This window comes from Thamnophis sirtalis, unplaced genomic scaffold, assembly GCF_051295495.1.
Source record: "Thamnophis sirtalis isolate CommonGarterSnake01/CBP01778 unplaced genomic scaffold, rThaSir2_p1.2 scaffold_4, whole genome shotgun sequence".
Taxonomy (NCBI): Eukaryota; Metazoa; Chordata; class Lepidosauria; order Squamata; family Natricidae; genus Thamnophis; species Thamnophis sirtalis.
In genome coordinates this window covers 90,051,387-90,072,035 of record NW_028261384.1, presented here as the reverse complement: position 1 = coordinate 90,072,035, position 20,649 = coordinate 90,051,387, and the positions used below count along the sequence as shown (strand labels likewise).

At 38.1% G+C, this 20,649-nt stretch overlaps 1 protein-coding gene across 1 annotated transcript in view; it reads right to left on the bottom strand.

Moving 5' to 3' along the window:
- PLCD3 (phospholipase C delta 3) overlaps nt 1-11,909 on the bottom strand; it is a 63,513-nt gene extending 51,604 nt beyond the window's left edge. The window contains exon 1 of the mRNA XM_087713360.1: nt 11,687-11,909. Within this exon, the coding sequence (XP_087569486.1) occupies nt 11,687-11,807 (121 nt within the window). The 5' untranslated portion in view covers nt 11,808-11,909. The remainder of the gene's footprint in view (nt 1-11,686) is intronic.
- Between the last annotated feature and the right edge of the window lie 8,740 nt (nt 11,910-20,649).

Sequence of the window (20,649 nt, the reverse complement as noted above, 5' to 3'; positions counted from 1 at the left end):
GAACCTATAGCATGCATGCCAGGGGTGGCACATAGAGCTGTCTCTGCTGGCACACGCATTGTCACCCCAGGTCAGATCTCCGTGTTGTTTCTTTGGTGAGCTTCTGTTTTCCTGCAAACGACGAAAGAGATCTTATCTCTTGCTGTACTACCAGTGTTGGGATGCCCTGCCTCCCTCTGGCAAGCTTGTTCATTCATGTCCATACATGTTCATGCCTGTCTGCACATGTCCACACATTCACAGACATGTCCACACATGCACGTGTTTGCGCATGCACACATCTTTCAGTTTGGCCATGCGCATGCACAGTTTGGGACTTGGTGCCTAAAAGATTCACCATCACTGAGCTCCAGAATGGTATAGAGTCTATCAAATGGATTGTTCTTGCTAAGGGGTTTGGGGGGGGGCGTATTCATTTTTGTATTGGAGTTTTATCTTTGTAAGCCACCCAGAGTCACTGAGAGTGAGTTGGGCAGCCATATAAATTTTCTTAAGTAAATAAGTATGACTGAATAGAATTAGAAATTGGGGGGTTCCCATTTTTGTCTAGAGAGAACAGGAAACCGGCTCAAAACCAGCATCAGAAAATGCAGTAGATCTTAGGTTACTCAACTCTGTATGCCTTAACTTCTGGCCAATGCTTTCAGGCTCTTATCCAATGCCTGGATACTGTAGGGGGTCTGGATTCAAAGTAGTTAATACTTAAATTCAAGCTTGACTGGCTTTGTGATTTTTCTAGTAACAGGAACTTTCCTTCTTTAGTGCTTAATGGGATTATATTTCCCCAAATAGAATTAGTACACAACCTGGGGGTTTTGCTAGACAGTTTCTACTCAAAGAGCAAGTAGCAGCTGTGGCCAGGAGAGACTTTATACAGATTCATCTGGTGTGTCAATTGCATCCTTTTCTGGACCAGGAGTCCTTTCTCATAGTCGCTCTCATTTTAGTCATGTCATGTAGAAGATATATGGATAGTCCTTGACTTACAACCACAATTGAGCTGAAAATTTCTGTTGTTGAGACTTTTGTTAAATGAGTTTTGCCCCATTTATGATTTTTCTTGTCAGTTGTTGTTGAATCATTGCAATTGTTAAGTTAGTAACATGGTTATTAAGTAAATCTGGCTTCCCCCATGGACTTTGCTTGTCAGAAGGTTGCAAAAGGTGATCACATGATGTTGGGACATAACCACGGTCATAAATATGAGCCAGTTGCCAAGCATTTGGATTTTGATCACATGGTAATGGGAATACTGCAAAGGTTGTAACTGTGAAAGTCACTTTTTTCAGTGCTGTTGTAACTTTGAACGGTCACTAAATGAACTGTTGTAAGTCAAGGACTACCTATATTGCAATATCTTCTCTATGGGATTGCCATTGAAGAGCATTTGGAAGCTACAGCTGATCTAAGTGAAGTATCATAAGCCTCTGTTCAACCACACAAAACATCTGCAACATGAGCTGTAGTGCTTACCGTTGAATTTCTAGGTGTGCTGGTTATCATTTGTAAAGCCCTTTGTGGCATGAGACCTAGTTATCTGAGGGACAACCTTACTCCCTCACCCCCATCGTTGTTTTTTTTTTGCCTGTCCAGGAAAAGTCAACAAAATAGATTTTGTATAGGAATACATATAAAGTACACATGGGTACTTTACTTGCCTTCAGGAAAAGAACTCTAGAGGTTCAAAACAATTACATATATTCATTTAATTTGGGCTTTGTGGCAAGGTTTAATTTTGTGAATATCTACTGTATATAGTATACATATATCTATAATATAGAAATTGAGGGCTGGACAACAAAAATGAATTCTTTGCTGAAAGGCTACGTCTTCAAAATTGGAAAGATAAATGTATAAGACCAGGTAGTTCTCCGATTGAAGACTTGATGTTACTTGCAATTTATGAAAAAATGGTTTGCAGCCACAAACTGTAGATGGCTAATTAGAATGTAATACAGTAACTCTTTCTGTGTGTGTGTGTGTATGTATATGTATACACACACACACACACACAGAGAGAGAGAGAGAGAGTACATAATGGCATATATAAATTCAAAACCAGAGTATAGCATTTTGGGGTGCAATAAACACAAGTTGAGATGAATGTCATTACTGCGACTGCCTGAGCAAAAGATGCATATTAATTTTTAAGAGATTTTTTTAAAAACTATAATAGTAGTATTGGCAGAAGTATGGCACTCTGGACTACCTGGCATTTTTGCTTGTGAACACCTTAAAATCTCCTCAGCTAAGAAGGACAAAGTCCATAAAATAAATTCTACTTATAAATAAATATGGCATATAGCGGTAGATAGTTCTTGACTTATGACAACAAGTAAGCTCAAAATTTTTGTTGCTAAGTGAAACATTTATTAAGTGAATTTTTCCCCATAGTATGACAGTAGTGGGTTGCAGGCAATATGCCCCGGTACAGGTGTACTGGATCCTGCCTGGAGCACCGGGTACCGTTCCAGTACGGTGCTCCGGAGGGCCCATCTGCCCGCCCGAGCTCCTTACCTGTGCTTTAAGCCTTTGCCGCTTCTGCGCATGTGCATGGCGCATATGGCTCCTGCGCAACACTCCGCCAAGCAGCTGGAGCACCATGCAGGCTTGCAGAAGCGTTGCAGGCAAGTACGACCAGAACCCAGAACCCACCACTGTAGTATGACCTTTCTTGCCACAGTTGTTAATTGAACCTGACTTCCCCATTGACTTTGCTTCAACCATCATAAATGAGTTAGTTGCCAAGCATCCAAACTTTGAGCATGTGACCATGAGTATACTGCAAAAGTTGTAAGTATGAAAAACGTTCATAAGTCACTTTTTAGTGCCATTGTAACTTTGAACAGTCACTAAATAAACTGTTGTAAGTCGAAGGCTACCTGTATAGTGCACTTTCTACCTGTCCATTAAGTGCATTTCCTAAGACAATGTTGATATGAGGCAGCATGGAATTCAGCTTTGTGCAGCTCCATGGAGACTAATATTTCAAGTCTTGAGACAACAACATACATAGCTGTATAGTTGTAGTCCTAAAGCAAGGATTGCTACAATAACAGATAAAACAAGTTCAGGCTTGTCCATACTGGCAGCAATAGCCTTTTAATTCCTTGGTGTATCAGCAGAAGTTTCCAAATACACACCGGGCCTACCTTGGTACTCCATGGATACTTCAACTAATAGCATGAAACTTTTAGATCTAACTGGCATCATGGAAACTTTTTAAATGTTTGGATGACATTTAATGTTTGCTGACCCAGTGCAAACAAATATTACCATAGAAGGTATTCCCTGCATAAACTAGGGGTCATAGCAAAAAAAGGAAGAAGAACAACTCAGAAAACACAATAGATGCAAAATTATTTGGGGAAACATTTTGAAAATCTATAAATGCAGATAATGGAGACATGGAGGATGTAATGCTACATTCTAGCATATAAACAATATGAAGCATATATACAATCTATCTTTCTTTTCCCTGCTCTTTCTTTCTTTCTTTCTTTCTTTTCTCTTTTTAAGAACAATAGCTAAATTTTAAAAAATTGCTTGCCCTGGGAAATGAAGATCTTTTAAATAACTTCTGTGTCCAGCCTCAGTTGTAGCATAGTGGAAAAAGAAAAAGGGATTCCCCATTTAGTCTAACAGGGCTGCTGGTGCTCAATTTTGTTATTAGATGGTATAGATTGCATCCCAGCAGAATTTTGTTGAGAGTGATACACCTGGGGATCTTTTTCCCACAGAGGGAATGAAATTCAAAAAGTTCCCAATTTAGATAGGTAAAAGTGTGTGTAGGGATTATCTTTCTCCTATGTAGCAGGTGGCTGGGTTAATCCAAACATCTTTACTGTACTTTAAAGGTTAGCATACAAACAGCACATCTTTTTCTGAAGGGAGTTTTCACCATCTATCAGTTTGGACTATAATTTCCATCAGCACTATACAGTGGAGCATTTGCTGCTTGCTGACTATAAACATTTTATTATTGTGCACTTGGAAGACCAAGTTGTTTCAAACTTTGAAAGAGGGTTAACTCTTCTCAAATCTATCTTAAAACCCATAATTATTCATTGCTTCTGTAACTGTGCTATACTACTTACACTTTTAATAAACATATCTTACTCTACAAATACCTTGAACTTTAATCAAGACTGAAATAAAATTTCTTGTCTAACGTAAGTACAACGTAAATTCATTTGCAAGCAGCACTTTGAATCTTGGAGAAACTGGTTATGCTATCATTTGAATCCCTTCTAATTTCATTAGAAGCCCTGATGGTGTCATTTTTCATCTGCAGCCCAAACCTATTTTCCCTCAAGTTTTTTTTTTTCATGTTTTCACTTTTCCCAAAACAAAAAAATTTGACAGATATAGGATTTTTTATTGGTAGCATTACCGATAAGTATTTGATATCTGGACACATTCCTAGTATTCATATTAGAATTGGACAATCTTCTTGGCTAACTATGCATACTAAATACACAATAATTGTGCACTGAATTTATTATATATACATGACTTATTATAAACCAAAGAGGCATTAGACCAAGAACATTTGTACAGCTTTTTAAAGGACAATTTTTCTCTGTTCAAAAAGCACTATTTTTAGTGAAAAAAATGTTTTCAAGTAGAATCGTATTGTCCAATCCCTCAGCTACAAATTTCTATAAGAAATCTCAACTGCTCCTTGCAAATAAAGATTATTTAGGAAAGATTGATTTCTTGTTTTAAACAAAAGACCTGGATGCTTTTTATTCATGCAAGTCTTTGCCTGTAGTTATCAGCTACTATTTAGTACCTATACAAAAGGGTTTTACTTATGTAAAGAGTCATAAAATTGTACTGTTAGTGATCCATGAGAGTTTTTCTGTGTTTCTTCGTGTTTATCCAGAACTCTGTTCTGCCTTTAAATTCTGTTCATAGGTTTTCTCACAGTTCACAGGTTTTCTCACAGTAGCAGTGTGCAAAAAGTTTCACTTTCAAACCAGTTGTAATCTGAGCAATACATATTGGTCTGACCTTTATTATAGGGTTTTAATGGCTTCTGACCATATCAAAAGTGTTCAGATCTTCTAATGGTCCTGTGTCAAGTTTAAGTGATCTGCCTCCAGCTTGACAAGATCAGATCAGCATTAAATGTTTTGCATTCAAAATGTTTTATATTTTGAATACATTGGTTATATTTGGAAACAAAAGGACAGGAGCCTCTCAAATTTTTTCCTCCTTAACCCAAAACCCTTTATCAGAAACTCCTTTTTACCCAATGTAGTTAAAACATGTAAAATCAATTTAAATGCACCTGTTTTGATTGAGTAATGGATTTGTGTATCTTTAGTAGCTTCAAAATAACTATTCTTGCACAATCTTGGATAATTCATCTAAATTTGAAAAACACTGGACTAGAAAGATTTTGAGTTTTGTATGTTTCTATAAAAGTCTGACAAGCCATTGCTTCTATTTGCAGAGTTGCAAATCAGGCTACTAAAATTTCTTAGAGTGAAGCATAATCATTGTATAATTGTTTTTTATATTAAAGAGAAAATCTTCATATGATCTCATATGAAGATTTGTGGAAAAGAGGAGTATTTGAAAATGCACATACAATGTGCAACACATTGTTTGCATTGCAATGTGCAGGATGCAAATTCACCATTTCATCCCTTGCCTTTATTTAAGGTAGGGCGTAGTCCATGTCACAATGGCTACGCACCCTTTAATATCCCATCTTTCTATTGATTTCAAGTCATGTAAAAGCAGGGTGCAAAACTTCCATTCAAGGGTCACACAGATTTTGCGCAGCACATCAGGAGATGACATAACAAGAACACATTTGGCAAGTAAGTTGGCAAAACCCTAGGTTTCACATTTTGCACTCATGCTATTAGGAAATCTGCACACAAATTCTCTTGTGCATAGAGAAACACTTTTAAGTTACAGGTTATAACTTTGTCATTCTTTTTAACAGTGAAGTAAGGAGCTACATTTGACAAAGCTTGACTAGTCTTGAAATTCAATAAGAGTTTAGCCCTGGTTTATTGTTGGATGTAAGACAGAGAGAGAAGGTTAAAGTCAGAATGTGCAAGCCTCCCAGAAATAGGCAATGACAAACCAGTTCCTTACAGAGAATAAGTCACCAAGCACTTTGGTATAGGCACCAATTAGAAATCAGAAGACTCTTGAGTTCTAGTCTGCATTAGGCATAAACACTGGTTGGATGATTTTGGGCTATTCATTCTCCCTCAGCTGAAGTCATTTCACAGGGTTGTTCTTGGGGGGGGGGAATAGAAGGAGGAAGGATTATTAGACATATTTGTCACCTTCAGATGACAATAATAATAAAGACTGGATTTTTAAAATTCTAAAAAAAGTTCCAATGGAAAAAACTTTACTTTTACTTTAAGACAATGGCATGTAAGTACCATATTTTTCAGAGTATAATACGCACCGGAGTATAATACGCACCAAGGTTTTGAAGAGGCAAATTTTTAAAAAAGGTTTTTGCACTCTGCAAACCTCCATACTTTTTGTGAAAACTGGCCCGTTTTGGTTCCAAAAAAGGCATGAATAGCCTTTAGGGGGCTTGCAGAGTGCTCCTGGGGTGGTCCCTCTCCCCAAATGAGCAAAAAACAGCCCGTTTTTCGCAAAAATAGGTCAAAAAATGGCAAGTATAGCCTTTAGGAGGCTTATAGAGTACTCCTGGGGTCTGGCGCGGGGCAAAATTGAGCAGAAAAACGGCCCATTTTTCACTCATTTCTGCCTTCCCCAGCCCCCAAAAGCTCTCTGAAAGCCTTCTACAGGCTATGCACGGCCATTTTAGTGAAGTGGTGGGGTTTCAGGAGGAAAAAAAAATACTGTATTCAGTGTGTACGATGCACCCAGATTTTCAGCCTTTTTTGAGGGAAAAGGGTGCATCTTATACTTCAAAAAATACTGGTATATAGAATTTTTTAAAAAGAAAATCATTGAATGAGAACACAAGTTGTGCATTCATACTGCTTTTAGCCTCAACAAAGCCCTTGCAATATAACGAGGAAGCTTCATCCTAGGGTTTTTTCAATGTGATGTAGTTTGGATGTAAATTAATATTTCTCTCCTTCCCTTTACAAAGGACATATTAAATAGCAGGAGTAGAAGATTCCCTAATACAAGGGTGGCAAATGTAAAAATGTTGCTGAAACCCCAACTTGGAAGTAAAGGTTTATCCAAGAGACTAGAATGAATCTCTTAGATCAAGTTCATAAGAACGCAGATAACTTGAAGAAGCTATAATCCAAAAACACCTCTACAAATATAAACAATGTTCCATCCCTTCGCCTTACACCTAATTTTTCTTCTTGCCCTCTATAACTGGCCATTTATTTACCAATTTGGAGAAGACTCTCCATCTCTCCTCTATGTTGTTACCACACAGCTCACAATCATGTTATTCTCTGACTGTGGGAAATGTACAGCCCGATTCAAATGTTGCTCAGTCCCACCATAGTGAATAGAGCAATGTTTCTCAATCTCAGCAACTTTAAGATGGGTAAACTCCAATTTCCCTACCATGGATTTCCACATACTGGCTGGAGAATTCTGGGAGTTGAAAGTCCACCCAATTTAAAGTTGATGAGATTGAAAATCACTGAAGTAGGGGGATGGATGCAGAAAGGTGCTGCCATTCATAAAAATAGACATCTTCTTCCTCTACCTCAGGTCTTCAAACTACTGACCGCGGGCCGGATACCACCCACCAAAGCAATTGATCTGGCCCTTGCTGGACCATGAAGCTGCCACAACCAAATTGCCCCGCCAAATGGAATAAGGCGAGAGAAGCTATCTCCTCGCTCGCACCTTCTCATCCAAGCTGCCGGGCATTGCTCCGGTTCTTTTTGCCACAGCCAGGCAGCCTTTTCTTCCAATTCTAACTATACCTTGGCACTCACAGCATCGGGAGCCTAGCACTGCTGTTCCCCACACTTCAACCAGCAGCCTCTGCTCGCATCAAGAAGTGGTGGCCCGGCAAGAGGAGGCCAAAGATGCGTGCAAGATGACGTGCCACTTCCTGGTCAGTTTGGGGAGACACCAGAGGGACAACTTGTCTGAAAGAACTATAGCAGAGCCTTGCAGCTTTTATCTGCCAGCTAGCCTTCAGGTAATGCTCCTCCTCCACCTCCTCCTTTCCCCTTCCCCTTTCCGCAGTGTCCTGTTTTTCCAAACACCTGGGCCAGGCAGCAATTCCCAGGGAGGCACTCCAACCAAGGAGGCTCAGACTGTATCCTGGCTTGCCAGGGAAGGCATGTGCGCCGGCAAAAGAGACAAGCTTCAGTTCTCATTCTGCTGCAACCCCGAACAATCAGCCTTGGCTGTGGCTTACAGGCGCTCTGTCCGCCAGGAGGAAGAGAAGCAACAAAGCGCTGCCTCCCACTGGCCCTACATCCCCAGATTGAGCTTCAAGCAGAAGGGCTTGCTTTGGCCCTGGGCTGGAGCAGTGACAAGGCAATGGCAATGGCATGAAGGGAAGCTGCGCGATTGGAGGCCCAGCTGTCACAACCTGCAATAAACTCTCCATCTTCGGCGCCACCAGCATGATTGACCTGGCCACCCTGGCACAAGCCCTGAAGGGGGTGTTGGCTAAATTGGCCATGCCCACCCAGTCACATGATGACCTAGCCATGCGTACCCAATCACATGATGATCTAGCCACTCTACCCAGTCACATGATGATCTAGCCACACCTACCCAGTCACATGATGATCTAGCCACTCTATCCAGCCACATGATGATCTAGCCACACCTACCCAGCTGGTCCGACTCCACAACAGTCTGAGGGACCGTGCTTAAAAAGTTTGAGGACCCCTGATCTACCTGGAAGCAATTTGTTGAGATATAAAATTCCACCAGGTAAAAAAGTAAAAATTACCCTCCCCCAAGTCTTCCTTAAATGCTCTTCTACCCAGCCTCCCTTATGTGGAATTGAACTTACACAACTTATTCTTACACTGCCTGCCTTATGACGACTAGGTCACTCTCGGCTGATCTCTCAACAGTGCTTCTCATTGCATTAGCTTGTCACCATCTATGGTCACACATTAAAGTTTATCAAGCTAATTTATTTAACAAGACTTCCAAACATTCTCAGCATTTAAATTTAACAAAAGATTCCTGCAGGCTCCATTCAACATGTTTATAATTATATGCAATATGTGTGTGTGTGTGTGTGTGTGTGTGTGTGTGTGTGTATACATACATATACATATACATATTTCCTTAAATCCAATTTTCTCCAGAACTATCCCACATAATACAGCAAGATGGTAACATAAAGACCTTGCCTGAGTTCATTCAGCATGCTAAATAGTGGTTACTAAAACACAATTCCATAATTATGTAAGGTATTCTGATGAAATAAGTAAACCTCATTATGATTTATATGATGACCTAGTTCCCACAACCTGCTACTTTGATTTCTAGAGAATGACTTCATTGGGGGATTCAAATTTTTTTACTACTGGTTCTGTGGCTGTGGTTTGATGGTATGGTGTGGTTTGCTGAGCATGACTTGGTGAGTGTGGCAGGGGAAGGATACTGTAAAATCTCCGTTCCCACCCCACTTCAGGGGAAGGATACTGCAAACTCCCCAATTCCTCTTGATCAGCTGGGACTCAGGAGGCAGTGAAAAAATAAGGGCGGGGCCAGTCAGTAGTTCGGTTCTCTGAACTACTCAAAACCTCTGCTACCGGTTCTCCAGAACTGGTCAGAACCTGCTGACTATCACCTCTGAATCACATACTGCCAACCTTCTTTTTGGCTTAGTGTATTGTTTAGCATGAATATGTCTATATCAATAGACTCAAGGGAGTGGTACCCATCTCAATATAGCTACATTATAGAACAAATGAAAAATTGGAATCTGCAGGTCTTATTATTATTACAACTTTAAAGAGCCATCCTGGAATAACACAAAACTTCTCCCAAAGGTGCTTTTTCAAGAGACAGCTGGATTTTCTGGATTTTCTTTGAAGATGTTTCACTTCTCATCCAAGAAAAGTCTTCAGCTCAGAGCTAAAGCTTGGATGAGAAGTGAAACATCTTCAAAGAAAATCCAGAAAATTCAGCTGTCTCTTGAAAAAGCACTTTGAAAGAGTTTAATCAGTTCTCAGAATGTCTGGCACGAAATATCTGCCCATAGAAATTAGTTCTTTATCCCTGTAAGTTATATACAGTATGTACTTAACTTGGAATTACAATGTTTATTGTTAATGTACCCTTATGTTAAGGAGAGCTATTAGGAGACAAAAAACCTTTCACTGCAAATTATAAAGCAGTACTTTCATAGCTTAGTATTTTTTACAATATTTTTATACACAAATATTTTCTGAAAATTACAACTCCTACATCAACTACAAATTACTGAAAGGAAATTTGCAATCAGAGTTCTATGTACTCTGATTATTTCCTAGTATAAATATTACATAATTTAGTGTCCAATAAATTATAGCATTACAATTAGAATATACATGGTTGCTGAGATTATGCACCACAAAAAAGAACACTCCACTATTAATTATTTTCCATACTTTAAGGTTAAATTCCTGAAACAGCAATTAGTTTCCAGAGTGGACCTTTGACAGCAATTAGTTTTAAATGACTCCGCCTTCTTATAATAAAAACAACCTGATGCAGTAATGTATTTTAATGTATTTTCTTAGGAAATTTAAATATTTCCCTGCCTAATCTATTTGAGAGAAATATCTCAATATTTCCTGAATAAAGATAATAAATCTGCAAATAAAACCTCTGTCCAGGAACAGTCTACTATATATGTCTTTGAAGGATCACTGCAAGAAAGAAGGCATAAAAACTTAATCATATTCAGTACATATTGGATGGATACAAAACTGAAATAACAAAGCAAGTTAAGAAATATAAATATCAGAGATATGTTTATGCATATGTTTTGAACAGATTCATTATAGTTTAAAGGGGTTTAGCTCAATTTTAATGAATTAATTTAGTCTCACCTTTTACATAGTTTCATTGTTAAATTTAAAAATGAAGATCTATAATTTTTTTACTCAGTTGATAATACAAAATAACTATTCTTTTTACGCTTGTCACCCTACTAAGTGAGAAAAGATTGCTCATGGTTCTTAAAATATGTTTCTATCTTTTGACTCAAGATCAAGTTCTTACACTTTTTTAATTTCAAGTTTCAAAACCAGAAAAAAACAGATCAAGTCATCCAGTTGTTCTCAGTGTCAATTCCTTCTGATTCCCATATTTTCCTGGAGTCTCAAAAAAAAAAGGAAATTATTATGCCATATGCTAAATATAAGGATTTGTATAGGAATAAGTTATTCAATTAGACATACGGTTTAAGTTTTAAAAAACTGTAAACAGTTCAAGAGAAAAACAAAATATCTTTTACATCATAAATGGATCAACCCTTAATCTGCTCAAACTCGGGAGTTACTTGGCTGACGGGGAAATGCACTCTGCAGCCGCTCAGAGGTCCTCTTGTATTCTAGGCTGACATACTTTGCTCCAAGACTGAGCTCCGACAAAGATGAAAAGATGCTAGAGATAAGCCCTAACTTTCATTAGCGCTGCATCTGAATCCAGTAAAATAACTAGGAAAGGTCTCCTAAGGCGCGGCACGCCTTTTCCTCGCTCGGGGGCTACCCGGCTCGCCAGGCACTTCACTTACCCAATTTTTTGAACGTGCGGTGCCCCGAGGATTTGGTAGTTCCTCCATGATGATGGGCAGAAAGCTGCTGGTGGTGGTGATAACTTTCCAAGCGGGACTTTTTCCATTTTCCGCAAAACATGGCTGAGTTTACTGGCTCCCCTATCCTCCGGTTTGGGGCTGAGGAAGCCCTTTTATCGTCTTGTAGCCCCACTTGCAGGGCAGCCCTACCCTCTAGATTGAAATTCTGCTTGTCCAGCCTCCTTTGTGACTCGCCGCTGCCGCGCGCAGATTGGAGAAGCAGAGCTTGTCAGGAATTCTCAAATTACAGCTGAGGCCAGAGTTTTAACTCTTTCCCGCCCTTCGGCTTTCTGCCTGGAGATTTGCTCCCCGATTCATAGCCTTCTTTAGTGGCTGGGAAGATAGATGGTGCGCGCCCCGACATCATCCCAAGGAATAGCCCTCTCGAATTTCGAGGAGCTTGGAGGGCAACTTCGGGGAAGAAGAAAAAAATAAACAATTTCTGGTTGATTTGCACCCTACTATAACATTTGCAATTTTTGTATTATATTTATAAAATGGGGTCGGGGGATTACTCCAGAAGTACTGTAAACTCAGGATGGGGCCTACTTACCCAGTTTCCACTTCAACGAACTTTCCTCTTCATAAAACAATATCCCTTCCATTGATGTGGAAAATAAGGCCATAGCACAGGCCTGGAAGAAAGGGAGCTGTGGTTTAAAAAGATGGCACTGTTTACAATAAAGAAAATATAGTTCATGGAGTAAAGTTTTCTTATTTGAGTGACACATTCAAAAAGACTCAGGTAGAACAAGGAGTGGATTCCCACTACATATTAGACCAGTGTTTTTCAAACTTTATAACTTTAAAATGCATGGGTTTCCAATTTGAAAAATATTGCACCAAGGTTGCTTACTTTGTGTCTTGGAATATTGACTGAAGGCAACCAATAAAATTAACTTGTGATACAATATGTTGGGCGACTATGTAAAATACAATAAATCATGGCTTATATACTACTAGGCAGCATGAATCCAACCACAGGTACGAAGAAACGACAAGAGAACTGCCACACTTGGCAATACCATACAGGGCAAAAATGAGGACTCCCAAATCAGAAAGCGCTATGTATCCCTCCACCCAACATATGCACACATCCCTCTAACTAAGTCACTTGAACAGAGGTCCTATCCATTATTTCACCTTTTAAAAGGATAAAAATCCATTTCTTCCAGCACACTCTAAATGAATATAATCAGAAGAGGTTTCAGAGTTTTTTACTTGTACAAACTTCTACAGCTTCCATCCAAATGCAGGGCAAACACATGAGGGATTCCATTTTTAAGGTTGACTCCAAGTACAGATGTTGAATTCCACTGAATCCAGCATACATCCAGTCAAAAGTAAGATTTTCATTCATGTACTTTGTCACACTCTATTTTACAAATGGATTTTGTCCATACAGGGAAGCAGCACCATCTTGAGGCCAAATGCATTTATCTCCCAGCTGTAACCCATGTTTATCTGGCTTTCAGAATGATTTATTATAATAGTCATGGAAAAACAAAGAATGAGAATTCTGGACATTTAGAAGGATGCAGACAATGAACACAGTTTTCAGTGTCAAATAAAAAATCACAAGACCAAATATTTAAATCAATAATATCAAAAAAGAGGAAAATAATAACATAAGAAGTTAAAATATATTTTACGAAGGTCAGAAAAAAATCATAAAAAAATTAAACACAATTATCCAAAATAAATAATGTAAGAGTTCTAAGAGAGGGAAGTGTTATAAGAAAATGGATAATTGTGCTCATAACTGCTATGAAGAATATAGGAAGTCAATCCTTTTTTTTCCTTTTTTTTCTTTTCTTCAACTTATATATATCCTGCCTTTATTATTTTTACAAATAACTCCAGGCGATAAAGAACACTTCTTTCTCCTACTATTTTTCCTCACAAAAACAACCCTGTGAGGTGAATTGGGTTGAGAAAGAGTGATTGGCTCAAAGTTACCCAGTTGGTTTTCATGGCTAAGATAGCATTTGAACTCACAGTGTCCTGCTGTTTAGCCCTGACCCCTAGACCAAACTGGCTCTTTTTGCTTTCTCTTTTTTTCTTTTTTCTTTCTTACTTTACATTAGTTTGCACTAGTTTTTAATCTTCTTTTTTAAAGATTTCAATAAAAGTTACACTTAAAAAAAGAAAAATATTTCACAATCCTTTACAAGCAGAATTATGCAATGATAGAAATATTTGTAGAAAAATAGTACTAAAGAGCCAGTTATAAAAAGAGATATAAAATGCAATAAATCAACTGTCATGTAGGAAAGCAGGCACAGATGAAATGCCACTTTGATGCTTCACTAGAAGAAGCAATCTATGGATTAAAAACTCTATGTCAACAAATATGGAAGAAGACCTCATCTGACTGGAAAATAATGTTATATATGTATGAATATATGTAGGGTATATCAAAAGTTTTCTTGTTCCTTTTCCAGTGAAAATGATATTGAACTCAATAATGTTCAAATATCATGAGTCAAATGAGTTAAAAAGTTTTTTTATAGAAGAAAGATATTTAATGTAATTTATATAATAAACTGTCTACAAGACCTGATTTTTGGAGTACCTATATACAGCTATACCAACATAGCAGTATTTAAGAATATACCAATTTTTGCATTATTTCTTTTTTTTTTATAATCAAAGATTCTTTTATTACATTTTCATTTTCCTTTATACAATCACTTAAATACTGTGCAGTTAAAAAAAAGAAGCAATAAACAACTCATAACACTTCTATCCTACATACACCCTTCCTTCTACCCCTCCAACTTTCATTTCTCCCTTCCAACAATCCCCTCTTCTACTTCCCCTCCCCCTCAGCCATTCCTTTCTCCCCTTCCCACCATCTCACCCTCCTTACATTCCCTTCTCACTCCCTCTTAATTCCCCCCCTCTTCTTTCCCTCTACACCTCGCTTCTGTGTATTTCTAGTATTCATTGGTCTATTTGTTTTGTACTAAAACAAAAGAAAAATAAAAGGAAAAGAAAGAAGAAAAGAAAAAAAGGAAAAAAAGCAACAGTATCCAAGTGCATTCATTGTTCTGAAAATTGAGTCTATATGAGTCTTAAACAATGTCTTTACCTGCTTCCGCATATAAATTCTATACTTCCCATCCTGCCTTTACCCGTGTCCGCATATATATTTTATCCTCATCCATTGCTCCTCTCATATTTACTCCACCCTCGTGTAGACTCTCCAGATAATCTTTCTTAACCTTGTATTCAAATAACAATTTATACAAAAATCAGCTTACATTCTGGATCAAGATAATCTAATTGAACTTTCACTACCCTTCCATCTACCCCACGCACCCGACTCCATTCATCCCAAACCACAATCCAAGAAAACTATGATCTCCGCTCTCCTCGCCCCAAAGAATAGATCATGCGCAGTTTAAATTAAGATTCAAACAAGTCTTATATAAGTCCCATACAATATATGTCCAAATTCAGCACCGCTTCTTTCAGTCTCAATATCTCTTCATCGGTATACAGCTTTGTCATTTTATACCAGACAGGAGTCCTGAAATTTTATTCAAATTAAAAATTTAAGAAGTATTTTAAAGGCATAGCTGGATCTTTATTCTTTACTCTTCTGCCCTTCCGGAAAGGGAAAGCAACACCCTCCGCCTTGTAGCCACGTGTCCGCTGCTTATCTTCTCCTTCTCCTTGTCTTTCTCCAAGTCCGGGTGAATCAGGAAGTCCCGCCTTCAGAGTTTTGTAGTAAAAATCTCGGGCTTCGCAAACAGAATTGAGACGATATTTTTGGTTCTCAAATGTGACTGTGATACCAGATGGCACTTCCCATTTATATTGTATCTGAGAATCTCTGAGTTTTTCAGTTAAGAAAATGTAGTCTCTCCTTGCTCTTAATATTTGAGATGGTATTTCTTTAAAAACAATCAAGTCCTGTCCATCGATTCGCAGCCTGTTATTGTAGAACTTCTGTATTATCGCATTTCTGGATTCTCTTGTGGTGAAATATATAATTATGTCCCTTGGAAGCTGTCGTTGTTTTGCTACACACGAGTTCTGGCGATAAATTTTTTGAATCTGCCAATCAAAGTTAAATCCCGGACTTCCCACCGAACGTCTGAAAGCTTCAAAAAAGGTCTGTTTCAAATTCTCCTGTTCCTTTTCACGCAATCCTCTGACTCTTATTGCAAACGCAGTCTTATTGTAATTTATCATAACGAGTTGTTTTTGAGCATTTTCAACTTCCTGTTGTAACGTTTGAATTTTAGATGTCAAATTAGAATTAGTTTTTTCCAAAAGTTCCAATTTGTCCTCCATTTCAGAAACATAGCCTGTCATAACAGTCATAACTCTGATCGTATCTTCCCTTGTTTGAGCAATCTTGGCGTCCAGTTTATCATATAAGTCCGATAAAAGTTGTTTAATTTCCTGTCTGAACTCTTTAAGGGTTTCAAAAAGAAATTCTTGTGTTAAGAGATCTCCAGTAGAGGGCGTGGGAGGCAAGGGCAGCGATTTTGTAACAATTTCTTGAGATGTATTATTAAGGAAACGCTTAGACTGCTTCGATTTGGGAGCCATTATAAAAAAACGCACAAACAAACAAAGTCTCTGCTCCCCTCGGTTTTAAATGGGATACTATTTATAGACTTTTAACAGTTAATAAGGAGAAGTCTTCAGGAGAATAGAACTGATTGAGTGTGTCATATATCAAACGCAGAAGCTATAAAATCGCCATCTTGTAACGCAGCTGGATAAGAAAGCCTTTTACAAAATTGAAGCTGGTATTTTGAATAGTAATAAGAAAAAAATTTACAACTTCAAGTTAATATTTGGTTTTGAAGCCATTTCAAAATTTATCTGCCTGCAGTTAATAAAACTCTATTGCCTGAATATGCAGCTTTAAGTAAAGAGGCTGAGTTCCCCTTTTATTTTGAAGTTAAGGCTTGGCAAAACTTTCAGTGAGTAAACATTGTAACAAGACAGTTCAGCAGATTCATCACCATTTAACTTCCAGATAAGCAAAGTTAATGAAGGAGTAACATTCTTGTAGAAATAAAGCTAATTAAAAAGCTTCTGCTGGCCTATTGTGAAACCAAAACATATGATAAGCAATCTCTTTTGTTTTGAATTCTTGTGAATTCTTGTGAGGATTAACAAAAAGTGTTCATTATTACCGGAGAAACCAGCCTGCTCGGCGCCATTTTAAAAGCCTCTAAGTAAATAATTTTTCGGAGGAGAAAAAGAAAAGAAGCTAAAATGTTGATAAACAATTATTGTGCACGGAAATGGATTCAGCTCGTGATAAGATTAAATCAAACAAAACTTTGAACTGAGTGGGGGAGACCTACTTTGTCCTGCACAAGGCAGTTTGAAGTTCCCAGCACGGACAGCCGTTCTGCCTTGGGCTAGACCCCTTTCCCTGCAAGCACAAAAGCTGCAAAAATCGAAGAGCATTTGCCAGCAAAACAGTTTCTTCTTTCCTTCTTGCCTGAAGGATAAGAAAACCTGATAAGACGTCAGATGGAAGATCCTCTAAACAGGTACGTAGCCAGGAATTCGGAGGCAGCTGATTTTTTGCTGCCACCACCAGCAGGCTCCTCCCAGGAAGCCCAATTTTTGCATTATTTCTTCACACAATAGAATAGTAGAATAGAATATAATTCTTTATTGGCCAAGTGTGATTGGACACACAAGGAATTTGTCTTTGGTGTATGTGCTCTCAATGTACATAAGGAAATAAAATACATTTATCAAGAATAAAAAAATACAACAGTGATAGTCAAGGTTACTAATAAGCTATCAAACTGTACTAGGAAACAAATAAAAACAATACAAATTGAAAGATACAAGCAATATGGTTATAGTCATAAGTGGGGAGAGATAGATATTAGGAAGAAAGAGAAGAATAATATTAATACAATCTTAGTAAATTATTGACAGTGTTGTGGGAATTAGTTTTTAAGCAGAGTGATGGCATTTGGGAAATGAAATATATATATATAATGCAATTCCAAATGCACAACACCCGATTTCAGAAACGATTGAGAGGCACAAAATAAGACAGCTTATATATATATATATATATATATATATATATATATATATATATATATATATATATATATATATATATATATATATATATATATATATATATATATATATATATATATATATATATATTAGCTGTCATGCCACTGCCACAATAAGAAACATAATATGACAATATGTGCCAGAACATCTGTACAATAAACAATAAGTTATTGAATGGATAAACAAAGTGTTTCACAATAGGGAAGGAAATGAGACAACAATCCATACAGTATTGTTAATATTGCCTCTGTATTTAATTAGTATGAATATATTACATGGCAGGATATGAAGAAATTATATCAATTTAAAATCAGAAGTCACCCCAGTATACTTTTTTTTATCATAACAGTATCCAATCAACACTTCTTCAACACCCATGCATTTTTAACCACTGTTGTGGCATTTCCCACAATAGCACACACCCTATTTATTTTTTTGACTATTTATTTGCACTTAATGTGAAATAATAGATTTATATTTCAATTATTTGCCTGTGGAAGTAGTCATGAAAATTGTTATTGCTTTCTAAGGAACATTCCAATAGCATCTAACATGCATGAGTCTTTTGCAAAATATTGTTTAGATTGCATAAACATTTGTTTTTAGACAGTAAAAAAAAATAGAGGTTAAAGGGGTCTTGAAGAGGTTATATCATCTGCATACCTCAAATTATTTATGGTTTTTCCACGGATCTTCATTCTCACATTAGACAGTTCCAGATCTAATTCCTGGAACTGTCTGTTTCTTAAACATACAGATTGAGCAAAAAAAGGTGCTCAAAAGGTGTGATTCTGAATAAATCGGTGTTACCATTAAGTCTTCTCACTGTTGTCTCCTGCTTTGTGTACAATGATGGGATGAGTCTGATCAAGTGGGTTGGGACACCAACATCATGCAAAGCCTCCATAGTCTATTGTATTCTACATAGTCAAAAGCTTTTCTGTAATCAGTAAATCATATATTCAGATCCTTCTGATATTCATGAGTTTTTTCCATAATCCATCTAACTCGCCGCACTCCTTTCTAATGCCAGCTGATGCATCTGTAATTCTTGATTGATGATATTCTGTGGCCTCTGTTTAACAATTTTTAATATATTCTTGCTTGCATGAGAAATCAGTACAATCATGTGATAATTGGAGAAGTTTCTGCTATTCTTTACTAATAGGATAAAAGATATCTTTTCCAGGCCTGATGCCCTAGTCCATATCTCTTGACACAGGGCAGTGATGATGTTAACTGGCACTCATCTTAAGAAGGAGATGGCAGCTGGTGGCTTTCTATTCTCACATCCCTCACCACCGCCATCACCATTGCTTCCATGCTGAGCTCCAGGCTGTTTGGCATTCTGAGAATTCAGCGGTGGCAGTAGTGGGAGGACAGGCAGTGGGGAAGAGGTGGCAGGTGATGGCTTCTCTTGGGGAAGGTGAAAACGAGAAGATCCTAACAGCCACGTATTCCCCATCCACTCCCTGGCCACCCCTACCACCAAACTGTCCAAACTCTAAATGGCCCAGAGCTCAGCACAGAAGCAACAGTGGCAGCGGTGGGAAATGTGAGGATGGGATTTTGGGGGATAATACCTTTTTTCACTTTGCACAGTTTGAGCTTCATTTAGCCACTAATAGCTGATGGACTGCGCTACAACCAACACCAGGAAAGTGTCTTAACTGAATCTTTCCAGTGTTCTTGTCATAAAATATAATCTATCTGATTTCAATATTGTCCATTTGGTGCTGTCCATGTGTTTAAACCACACTTGTGTTGCATAAATCATGTGTTTATTATGCTGAGATGATTTTCCTGACAGTTGCACTAGGCGATCACCAGTTTCATTCTGTTCACCTAGCCTCAGAGATGGCATTCAACCAGTTCTGACAGGTTCTGGAGAACTGGTAGCAGAAATTTTGAGTAGTTGGGAGAAATAGGCTGGATCTGCCCCTGCTGCCTCCCAGCTGATCTTCTTTCATTGCCTTGAATAGGCGAACAGAGCTGGAAAGCAAGTTAGTAGGGTGGGAATGGGGTATTTGCAGAAATCTTCCCTCAGGAATGGAGATGGAATAGGGATTTTGCAGTATCCTTCCCGTGCCACGCCCACAAAGCCATGCCCACAAAGCCATGCCACGCCCACAGAACTGGCAGTAAAAAATAAATAAATCCCACCACTGCCTAGCCCAGCCCAAACATTCCTACTATTCTTGTAACTACTCCTTGGTTTAACTTTGCATTGAAATCACCCATAATATATATTTTAAAAATCCTTTGTTATTTGCTTGACAGCACATTGAAACTAATTATAAAAATGTTCTATTTCATCATCATCATCTGAGTCTACAGTTGGGGCGCAGATTTGTAGTAGGTTGGTATTGAGTGGCTTGCTTTGAATTTGGATATATATTATGCTATCACTGTGAACATATTTAGCCACTTGTTGCTTAAGCAGAATGAAACTCCTTTTCATCTGATATTATTACAATTTTGAGTTAATCCAGGGACATGTCTCTAACTTTCCATGTTCCAATTTCATATAACTTTGTATAGTGTAGGCAACCTCTTTTGTCATGAGCACCATCCAGGGGTGGGTCTGGTTTGCTCATGTGCGTGCTGCGCGTGCATGCACAGTGCAATTAAAATTGTTCTGTGCATGCGCAGAACTGAAAAACAAGATGGCACTGCCCGGGAAACCAGTTCAGGGGCATAGCAGGCCTGGGTGACTGCCAGTTCCAGTGACCCAGGCCGCCAAACCACTACCAGTTCGGCTGAACCAGTCTGAATGGGTAGGAACCCACCACTGGCACCATCAGTTGATGGGCTTCCCAAAA